Source organism: Colias croceus, chromosome 29, assembly GCF_905220415.1.
Source record: "Colias croceus chromosome 29, ilColCroc2.1".
NCBI classification, from domain to species: domain Eukaryota; kingdom Metazoa; phylum Arthropoda; class Insecta; order Lepidoptera; family Pieridae; genus Colias; species Colias croceus.
In genome coordinates this window covers 4,028,033-4,040,511 of record NC_059565.1, presented here as the reverse complement: position 1 = coordinate 4,040,511, position 12,479 = coordinate 4,028,033, and the positions used below count along the sequence as shown (strand labels likewise).

The window sequence follows — 12,479 nt, the reverse complement described above, 5'->3', positions numbered from 1 at the left end:
ATTATCTAAAGGTAATATTATATTTATATGTATGTTATTTTTATCATGATTTTTTAACCGACTTCGATAAAGGAGCTCAATTTGACTTTATTTTTTTGGGTTTTGTTACCTTTTGAGCGACCGATTTTTATGGTTCGTTAAAAAAAACCGTTTAAATTTTGTCCAGTTCTGACTTTTTGAAGGCGTTACAGTTTCCTAACTGTATGTACGTAGTACATATCTGTCAACTGTGATACTATTTAGAAATATCAATATCGATCTGTTTGTTTTGCACTAAGATTGACGTAAATTTTTAACCGACTTCAAAAAAAGGAGGAGGTTATCAATTCGGCAGGTATGTTTTTTTTTTTTATATATGTACACCGATTACTCCGAGGTTTCTGAACCGATTTACGTGATTCTTTTTTTGTTCGATGCGGGATGGTGTCGAATTGGTCCCATAAAAATTTTATTCGGATAGGCCCAGTAGTCTTTATTTTATGAGCATTTTTGTCTGTAGGTATTTGTGAATTTTGCAAGTGCAAGTTTGAAGTCGGTTGTTTTTAACGCAGTTATTACTTGTTGAGACTAAATACCTAGGTAGGTAGTTACTGGAATGGGAGAGACATAAACGTAGTAATTCCTCAAATAGGTATCTCTTCAGAAAAATATGTTCTCTAATTCATAATATATTCATTTCTTCTCTTTTGTCTTGCAAGCGCAACTGCAGGTGACACCTATAGGTATTAGGTATACTAGGGTATACTAAAGCATTTTAATTATTCCGTTCTGACAAACAACGTAAGTAACTATAAACTACTTAGATACATCTTAATTTTTTATACCTACTTTATTTATAATCGTGTTACCTACTTATTTCGTGTTTTTTTTTTCAGAATATTAACCCATTGAGCCTCAAGCGGCCCGATCGGTCCCAGACACAATAGATTTTCTATTGTGTCTGTGGTTCCGGGGCCTGAGTTATTGTATGTGCAATGAATTTCATTTCATATTCTTACCTGATGAACACGTAGTTTTAAATTTTTTACAGCTTTTCTACAATTAAAAATAGTAAATGATTTATCCTTAAAACTCACCCTATCCGAAATCGCCTCCTCCATTTTCCCGCGCTTCAACCCAGGCGCGCGAACAACATTCGACGGTGGCGCCATAACGGCGGCCGGCGGAACGCTCCCGCCCGCGCCCGGCGAACCCACCGGTATGAAACCGGCTTCCATCGCGTCAACTTAACATCACTACTCGACGCTAGATGGCGCTGATATATAACGCGCGAACAGATCGATTATACACAACAAACATTTAACGCGAAAACACAACACTTCACTATTCACGATTAAACACTATTAACAATTCACTTGGACGTTTTGGTTAAATCACTAGCCATTTTGAGGAACTGTTTTGTTTTTTAAATGTTTGCAACACATTCACGCGCGATTTTGAGCATTTGTTGAACGGAATGTTATGTATTTATCACACGAATAACACTGCGAATAACTTTTATCACATTAATAATTCGATGGAACGCGTTTCATTTACCTATATATTCGGTCGTAATTAAAACAAAAACGAGTCAACGCGGCGACGGTTTCAAGAATTCTGCATTTTGACTCGACACTCGCTTCCCTCTCCCTCACCGCCGAACCTGTGAAAGAGACAGACAACCATTATGGTAATTGACAAAACAACGATATGAATGGGCAGGTTCCGCTAATAAATATCTTTTTACGCTATCAAAGATCAAGGTATACAGCAATAAAATAATGTATTGTATAATAATGTGTGAATTTTTCAATAAAATAAAAAACGCGGGAAACAATGTCAATTTACTTTTTTTTCGCCTTGACACTGGCTGTATTGCACAATGCCTCATCGTTTGAAAAAAAAACAAATTGTGAAACTGGCCTTGCGTCTAGCGACTTTAGTCCTAAACAGCTTATTTTAATGTCATTATTCAATACGTTTTCGTAATGAACCTTGTTAATTTGCATTTAGGGAATCCTTGTAAGTTGTAACAGATGAAAATTATAGCTGCTATTGTTTTATTTTTCGATTATTGGGTGTTATTGATTATTTTCCAAAAACCTGTAGTTAGGTAAAAGGTTTTTTAAAAATATTACCCTTTTTATTTTTCATACAGTTTGGTTTACTTTAAATAATTGTTTCCTTACAACATTGTTTATTTAAAATTCTACAATTAATGGAAAATAGATAAAAACAGGATAATTTTATTGATAGCAAACAACAATTAATGTTTTTTTTTTGAATTCCAAGATTTTCCTGTAATTTATTTCAGGGATAGATACATTTTAATTTTTATCTTATTTCTCTATAGCACAATAATAACAGTAAGAACTAAGAAGAATTCTATAAAGTACTATCTAGAAATTTTTCTTAATCATTCACGTATATTTTATTTTTAATTTGAGGAATAAAATAAAATAGAAAGAACTAATTTCTTGCACGAGATAAAAGTCGATAAGATGGAACGTGACAGTATTAATAATTAAAATTATGTATAACTATATAAATGAACATTTTTTGTAGATAATAATATGTACTTGATAAAAATTAAACACATAAGAATATATTTTTCTTCAATATGTATATCATTACGATAAAAAAGCGGAGTAGCATTCTATGAGAACAGAAGTTAATGCGCAGCTAGCTGACCTTATAATTAAGTATGTATTTTAATTGTGCACAGATAAAAAATAATTATAACTAATTATCTGATAAAATACAAATAAAACAAGCATTTAGCACGCTGTTCAAGCTAACAAGATCCGACACGAAAGTGGCTATAACGTAGAGAAAACACCACGATTTACAATTAAATTGCTCCACTTAACTCAGTCCTTTTTTGGACATGCTGTTTTCTTCTTAATGATGTTTAAGTTATTATAGTGAAAAATATAATGTAGGATTGCCTTAGGATTGCCATCTAATTTTGATTGAAATGAATTCAGTGTAGTTTAGGGAACATTGGTGGCTATCCACACTATCCTTATTAATATTAACATATTGCAAATGCGAAAGTAACTATGTCCGTCTATCTTATCAAACAACTGGACCTATTTCGATGAAGTTTATTACACATACAGTTTGATACCTAAGAAAATACATAGGAATGTGTTCCCAAGGGAACGTGAACTATAGCGAGTTTTCCTTGGAATATGCGGGCGAAGCCGCGTGCGGAAAGCTTGTGATTGTAAAGTGGTGATTGTTAGAGATGGCAACTTTAAATTTTGATAACAATACAAATGTAAATGTTAACTTACTTTCTTATTAATATTAACACACTAGCTCACTACCTACATCACGCTAGCGCGTTTGCACTAGCACCCCCGTGGCTCCACCCCTGTTGGTCGTAGCGTGATAATATATATATCACCTTCCTCGATAAATGGGCTATCTAACACCGAAAGAATTTTTCAAATCGGACCAGTAGGTAGTTCCCGAGATTAGCGCGTTCAAACAAACGAACAAACTCTTCAGCTTTATAATATTAGTATAGATTAGTGGTAAAACGATGCCTGGTTGAGATTGTTTTAAGTAATAAGGTCGCTCTCTATACTCTTTGACTTTGATATTTTTTTCCTCTATCTTTGTAGCCACTTAATCGAAATCCATTAATACATATTTATTTAAAATTTAAATAATCGATTAATAAATTATTTTGCATAATTATTTTAAGTTATTTAAATGTAAAACATTGCTTACATGTTCAAATAAGGAAAATATTGTTTAGAAATATTATGTAACATATTTATTTGAATTTAATTACAAACTTGATTGCTTATTTAGTTATTTTATATTGCTGCGTAATTTAATATTTACATAAATATATTTCCATTAAAATATTTCACGCCAGATAAAATAATATCAAAATGTGTGACATAAAACGACATATAATATTGCAAACTTTTTCAAAATCTGTTCAACTATTTTACACGATTGAGTAACATACATACAAAAATATATACATAAACAAATACAAATATTCGTAGATTGTTACCAATTTATACAGAGACTAGCGGTCCGCCCCGGCTTCGCCCGTGGTACATATTTCGCAATAAATGGTAGCCTATGTTCTTTCTCAGAGTCTAAAGATTGTCTGTGCCAAATTTCATCAAAATCGGTCCAGTAGTTTATGAGCCTATTCATTACAATCAAACAAACAAACAAAGTTTTCCTCTTTATAATATTAGTGTAGATGTAGATTAATTACTAACTTCTAATCCAAAGCTATTGATTAGAATTAAATCAAGTAGATACATACAGACAGATAAGTAGGCAGATAATTATATATAGGTACATAATGTGACCACATTCCTATGTTAATAATCGGTTGGTATGATATTACATAACAGATTTATTAAATTAAAATATACTAGGTTTCCGCCCGCGGCTTCGCCCGCGCAGTCAAAGAAAAACCCGCATATCCCCGTTCCCATGGTATTTCCGGGATTTCGTCATTTTCCCGGGATAAAAAGTAGCCCATGTCCTTTCTCGGGTATCAAAATATCTCCATACCAAATTTCATGAAAATTGGTTCAGTAGTTTATGCGTGATTGAGTAACAGACAGACAGACAGAGTTACTTTCGCATTTATAATATTAGTATGGAAGTATGGATTTCGATGGCAAATTCTGTTATGATGTAAACTCAAATCGACGTTAAGATTTTAAATACATAATAATTAATATCATCTCTGTAGAATCTATATATATGTAACTAGATTTCCGCCCGCGGCTTCGCCCGCGTTTTCAAAGGAAAACCCGCATAGTTCCCGTTCCCGTGGGATTTCCGGGATAAAATCCTATGTGTTAATCCAATTAGTTACCCTCTATATGTGTGCAAAATTTCATTATAATCGGTTCAGTAGTATTTGCGTGAAAGAGTAACAAACACACACACACACACATCCTCACAAACTTTCGCATTCATAATATTAATAGGATAAGTATAAAAATACTATTGAAAAATATGACTCATTTACGATTTTAAGCAGTCTTCAGAACATTCATAACTTACATTCTCTCAGTATGTACAAAATGATTCTCCTCCATCCTTTCTCTAACTGTTCAGTCATCGTGAAATAATTTTAAAATAATATTATCCCCCCACCCCTTAAAAGCTATAAACAGACAGACAACAGAATCATTTTCACACGTAACGCATGGCTACTCTTTGATGCGTTTTGGGAGTGGTCAAATATCACGATTTAAAACCGTTTCCTGTTTATCTATAAAGTTAAAATGTTTATATAAAATATTACTATAGAGTATAGATAGTCTATAAGGAAAGATCAGAAATTAATTATTAGGAATTTTCAATTAAAGTCCTACCGAATCTTTTTATAAAGTCAATTAAAAATGCATGATCCATAATTCTAAAAAAACCGGTATTCACAGTCTAAAACCGGTATAGTGAAAGTGTAGTTATCAATACATCTTATCGTTAGAAAGTAATTGCCTCTATTATGGGTGTAATGATAGATCCGGTATCTAATCTGTGAGTGTCTATTCGATTTTATTAGTCTATGACATGTGTATATAAGCTGTGGGAGCATTATTATTTTGTCTTTGAATAATTTTTATCTGTAGGTACTTTTTTTCGAAATAAAAAAAATATATTGATATCAATATAATAATAGTTTCGTAGTTGTCTTTTTAATCTGTTTGTGCTTTATCATATTTTAGCGTTAGCTACTATTAAGTATTCTGTGTTTTAGTATAGGTATAACTATATGTGTTTCGACACGTGCTTTTCGAAATCACTTCAACAGTTTTGTAAATTTGTATTCTTTCCTGTTCTGTAGTTTATGAAACAAGGAATTAACTAATGTTTATTTAATTAATAAATGTTTATTTAATAAATTTATGTTTAATTCCTTGTTTCATAAATCATTGATAATAAGAGTTCTATCAATGGCTTAATATTTTGTTTTCCTTCTCTTTACAAACGACCATGTCTACCTTTTTTCATTAATTTGTTGCGAAATATTCAAATTCTTTACATCATTAGAATCTTCTAGACTCTTGCAATCATCATTACTATGTCAATGACACTTTACAAACAGATCAGCTAATGCACTTCTATATTAAGAACAGATAGGTTAATTGGACTTTAACGTTTCCGTTGACTTTAATAATTATAAATCAAATGGTGATGTGAATTTAGCGACCCTTTTAAGGAATGATGATTGTGGCTTACAATCTGTAATAGTTTTCGAAGGCATATACAGAATATACCCATAGAAGAACAATGTTTACGAATAGCCCCTTTATAATTCATGTTAATTTTAACAAAGTATTACCACAGACTGTATTACTTTCTTCATCTTAGCATTCAATTTATGCATAAGGTTCAAATTACTACTAATGACCCCTATTTTGATATCATCGGAGAGGAAATTTATTAGTTTGGAAAATCTTTATTTGAATATAAATTAATCTAATTAGGTAGCTATCCCAATTAGTCATGAAGGCTTTTTTCATAATTGACCAAAGTGATATTGCGAAGAAATAGTAATTTAAAAAACCAAACGCCCGTTTTAACTTCGCCACTCCACCCGATGTCTAAAGCGCCATCTATCGACACGTTTTCCTAAATAAAATTAATACCCATAAATTTTAAGTTTCAAAGTCAACAATCATCTGACCTACATGCGTATCTGTGTCGACAATTAAAACTGTATCGGAATGATCGGATAATCGATTCAGATAATCGATTTGTCGGATCATTCGTTCCGCAATCGAGTCGTTCTAATAACCGAAGTCTTAATTTGTTGGAGGATTCGCTTTAATTAATCGTCACTGGTCTTAAAGATATTATTATTTATAAAAGTTGGTAGTTGCAATTGGATCATCACTACTCACTACATCACTACATAGTATAAAACAAAGTCGCTTTCTCTGTCCCTATATACCTATGCTTAAATCTTTAAAACTACGCAACGAATTTTGATGAGGTTCTTTTTAATAGATAGAGTTGTTCGTGAGGAAGGTTTTCTCTTTAAAAAACCTGCATCAAAATCCGCTTTTTATAATATGTAGTTAGTTACAATATTAGCAATTAGTTACATTTTAGATTCCTGGCGCAAAAACCTAACTGCGAAAGCACGCAAAACATTAACTTAAAAATAACTTAAGCACATCTTAAATGCAACCAATCAAAGTGATCACAGAATTCCTAACCGTATTAACATCGTGACTAAGTTACTTGGCACTTCTCCAAAGGGCCTAACTTAGGTTGCGCAACTTAATGATAGGCGGCGCGGAAGCGGAAGCGATTTTAATAAACTTCGAAATTTCCCAAAAATTAAAAAAAAAAAATAGCTTATGTTTGCAGAAGGCGACTTATCGCTAAGAGCAATCTTAGACAACTCATTTGAGTTGACTGTAAATATTCTACGCTTAAACTAAGCTTTTGCAAGCACAGGTATAGATCTGAAATAGTATTTGACAAATCAGTCGAGAATCGATACTACATCGACTATTATAAAACCAATTACCTACACTATTATTACATTTGTTTACAAAATATCCATAATACTGGGTGTAATAGTTACTACTACATACTAAATAATATTATAAATGCGAAAGTAACTCTGTCTGTCTGTCTGTCTGTTACTCAATCACGCCTAAACTACTGAACCAATTTGCATGAAATTTGGTATGGAGATATTTTGATACCCGAGAAAGGACATAGGCTACTTTTTATTGCGAAATATGTACCACGGGCGAAGCCGGGGCGGACCGCTAGTACTAAATATATTTTGGACATTATGACGTCACAATTCCATCAGGGTTATGAGCATTCTTCACTCTGTGAGGGAATTTTGATTAAATTAATATAATTATTTACTTAAACACTTCTTAGGCCGCCTGTCCACCTGCAAGAAAACTTCCGCGAGAAATGTCCGACAGTGTCTGACAGCAACTTGCAAGTTTACTTGCAGGTGGAAACGCGGAATTAGACTTGCAAGTTGCTGTCGGATAGTTCATTAGCAAGACTCGGCTAAAATATAATTATAGGTACAATTAGTATATATGTACAAAAACTTCAATAGCGTGTTGTTCGATCATGATAAATCATTTCTCACAATATACAAAACTTTTTCAAATACTAATATATCCTTTTACTTTGTATACAAAGCTTTCTTTAATATATTATTTCCTTATACATTGTAAACAACACTTAACCCTCTATTAATCAAATATCTTTAATTTAAACACGAATAAGTTTATTGGCAAGTATCCAAAGAATAGCTAGCAAGGTAAGTTTATGGTGCATGAGAAAGCGTTTTCAAACTCAAACTCAAACATTTATTCGTTTAACTACACTCCCTTCGGCTTTGAATCGCCAAAAGATTATCTTAATATTTACATTTATAATATTATGTATACATACATATTATTAATTAGAAAATGAAATCTGTCAAAATCACATATAAAATTGTTCGAGAACAACACATTAGGGTAATAATTTATCTAATGTTAAGATTTACGGTTTACCCGCAGTGCTCTTCTAATGTTAGTTTTAGCGTGATGATAAATAGCCTATAGCCTTCCTCGATAAATGGCCTATCTAACACCGAAATAATTTTTCAAATCAGACCAGTAGTTCCTGAGATTAGCGCGTTCAAACAAACAAAAAAAATTCTTCAACTTCATAAAATTGGTATAGATTTTTCGTTCTTTGCAAACATATACATATTTGCAAACACACTGCGACCACAAAAAAAAATTAATTTATTCCAGTGCTTATATGTATAACTCATTCTACACTCATGTAGTAATTAATTAGTTTATTCTATAACTTTCACATCAAATATGAAATTAAACATGTTTTAATTATTCCAGACATTATTTAATCAAATTTCAGCTAGCGAATATAATCAACGCGGATGTTGATTATATTCGCTAGCTGACCTGGATATCTGTCTCATCACATTGACGTTTAAAAAAATATTTTTAAGCCACTCGAATATTCGTAAAATCATGAAAATCAGTCAAGCCGTTTCGGAGGTTACAAACGAGATATATTTAAATACATATTTCTATACAAATGACTTAATATCAATTCGAAGATACAATACACAATGTAACTAATATGGATCCACAATAAATTTTATAGAATGTTGTAACAATGGTATTGCTAAGACAAAGACAGGATATGGAGAGCCATGAATTTTTAAAGCGAGATTGCTTGTTGGGCTCAAGCTATAAATAAAGCGAAGCTATAAATTAAACAAAACTATATAATATACTAGAGCTGTGTTATCTATAGTATACAACCTAGTGTGGTATTGAGAAGAATATTTTAAACAATTTTATTAGCATTTTTAATTGATAGTTGTACCTATATAGTTTTAGATGTTCCGTGAACAGGAACAAACGCATAATTTCACAGATATTATGTGCATTTATGCTTGATAGAAAGTAAGAAATACTTCTTTTTATATTATCTAGTGTCTTAAATTTGCGAAATAACTCCCTTTGACTGCGGGAATAATTACTTACTTGAATAAATCAATATACATCGTCTAGTCACGCAATAAACAAAACTACCCTCTAAGCAAAAAATTTTAGATCATTCCAGAAAAATATCCTAGCTAGTACTAGCTAACTAGCCTTAGATGCACTTAAGTGATTTCCTCCGCACTAGAATGAATATTTAATGCCTTTCTAAGAACAAATAATAAAATGGAAGGGAAGAACAAATTCTGGAATATTCCAGATCAATATTTTTGCCTGCCTTCCAAGCCAGTGGTTGAGGTTTCGATTCCCACCCAGGGCAAAAATTTGTGTGATGAACATTGATGATTGCTCTGTGTCTGGGTTTAATTATCTATACATATAGGTATTTATTTAACATTATATGTATATCTATGTTTCAATCAGCCATTTGGTTTCCATAACACAAGCGAAAGAGGGGCTCAGATCGTGCCGTGTGTGAAAAATGTCCTGAAATATTTATTTATTATAAAATATCCTAGCTATCGCAGGATCACAAGCCCAAGATGCACATAAGTGATTTCCTCCGCACCAGAATGAATATATAATGCCATTCTAAGAACAAATTACTTTCCGATAGAGCAGTGAAACTTTGTGCACGCTAACTCTATCGAATTTGCAATTATTGAATGAATTATTGAATGATTGAAGCATCCATCAGATCGTGTTGCTGTATTGGTAAATAAATTAAATGTATTATTCAATGAAGAAATAACTAAGTAGTCAGGAATGAAAAAGGTGTGCTGGTGAAAGAACTATAATAAAATTGAAAATATTCATGTCGAATAGATAACCTCCTTTTATTGGAGTCGGTTTTAAAATTAAGCAAGTTTTAGTGATAATCAAGAATTTCTTATTAGTGTAGAAAAATCCCGATCAATGAAAATCACTAGGGATAAACCATCTTATTTAATAAGTAAATGTTTATTTTTACTGTGCTTTACACTCTATATTCATAAATAAAACAAATTTACAGAAATATCTTAGGTTCGAATCCATTTCTTCGATTAAAAATTATAACACAAAACGCGATAGAGTAGGTTACAGTACCGAGTACATTCGAAAAATATAACCCTTTTTGTTGCAGATGGGTAGATACAGTTGCCATAGTGACATAGTGTTATGTTGACATTTTCATCAGAATATTGGTAAAAAAAAAATTGCTCTTTCACGCCAAAACCACTACACAGATTTTGATGAGACTTTCGACAGCTTTATTTATTTTGGTGACATTATTGAAACTACTTATGTAAAATCTACCATCGCTACCTAGATCCATTTAATTTAATACACAAATTAAAATAACATTTTATTATACAGTAACAAAGAGCATGACTCAGCGGGCATCGAACCAGTTACCATAACTGTCGCACTGTGGGAGACGAAAAAACAATCGAACCACGCCGTTATACCTACCATGTGGTGAGGAAATTGTAACAGAACAAACTACAAATGTATGAACAAACTTTTGTTTTAACCCACTAGCGAATGACGAAAATAAATATCACCACTTACATACATAGTATAAAACAAAGTCGCTTTCTCTGTCCCTATATCCTTTTATATGCGTAAATCTTTAAAACTACGCAATGGATTTTGATGTGATTAATTTTAATAGATAGAGTCATTCAAGAAGAAGTTAAGAAGGAAGGAAGTTTGTAGTATATAATTTATTGGGTTTTAGACAAAGCGGGCGAAGCCGCGAGCGGTAAGCTAGTGTAGTGTAAAAACTAAAACACGCTTATTTTTTTATATTATTATTTCTGTATAAGAAGATAAATTAATGAAGACTGTATAGTAATGTCACCGACACTTTTCAAGGAAGTGGACAAAGTTTGAATTAAATCAGTCTCTTTTTAGTAGGTCAAAATCCAATCTTAAGGAGTCGGTTACATACAAACATACAGGTAAAACTAATTATAAGGAGAGAGGAGAATAAGAGAAGTTTCACGATTGTTTATTATTCCATTTCTATCCAGTGTTGCCGATTGTATCAGGAAAATACTTCAATACACAAAAACAACTTAAATATATATTTATTGTTATAATTTGTCTATTTCATAAACTGAGTTGATAGTTATCCTATGCAACTAGGTCATTATTCCGCTGTGTCGACTTTATTTTGTTTTATATTAATACGCATATTATTTTGCGAAATCTAACAATTTAATGTTTAAAGATAAACCTATTACAGAACTACATTAATCTAATCTAATCTATAATATAAAAATGAATCCCAAAATGTGTTGGTAAGCGCACAACTTGAGAACGGCTGAACCGATTTCGTTAATTCTTTTTTTATTATATTCCTTGAAGTACGAGGATGGTTCTTATGTAGAGAAAACGTAAATATGTACCACGGGCGAAGCGACTGCTAGTCTATAATATAAAAAATGAATCGCAAAATGTGTTCGTAAGCACATAACTCGAGAACGGCCGAACCGATTTTGTTAATTCTTCTTTTATAATAATCCTTGAAAACGTTAAACGGGCGAATGAATAATTAATATTTGTCATTAAATCACGCAAGAATAGCTAACTGGATCAAGATGAAATTTGAACAGGGATAGCTTAGAGCCGATATTTGCATGAACGACGTCACGGGTGAATGGTAGTATAGTATGTATTACGTATGAGCCTATAATATTATACCTAGTTGGACTTTTTATAATTCATGGGAATTTTTATAAAAATAGTTATCATCTAATTTTCTCATCTATACTAATATTATAAAGCTGAAGAGTTTGTTTGTTTGTTTGAACGCGCTAATCTCAGAAACTACTGGTCCGATTTGATAAATTCTTTCGGTGTTAGATAGCCCATTTATCGAGGAAGGCTATAGGCTATATATCATTACGCTACGACCAACAGGAGAGAGCCACGTGGGTGAAACCGCGGGGAGCAGCTAGTTACGAACTTACGAATATAGATCCTCAAAAACGGCACACTTATAAACAT

At 32.1% G+C, this 12,479-nt stretch overlaps 1 protein-coding gene across 4 annotated transcripts in view; it reads right to left on the bottom strand.

Annotated features, from left to right (window-relative positions):
- The window catches only part of LOC123704247 (mitogen-activated protein kinase-binding protein 1), a 110,235-nt gene that overhangs the window by 90,973 nt on the left and 6,783 nt on the right, over nucleotides 1-12,479 (bottom strand). For all 4 annotated transcript variants that reach the window (XM_045652550.1, XM_045652553.1, XM_045652554.1 and 1 more), the window contains exon 2: nucleotides 1,077-1,642. In XM_045652550.1, coding sequence (XP_045508506.1) covers nucleotides 1,077-1,217 — 141 coding nt within the window. In that variant the 5' untranslated portion in view covers nucleotides 1,218-1,642. The remainder of the gene's footprint in view (nucleotides 1-1,076; nucleotides 1,643-12,479) is intronic.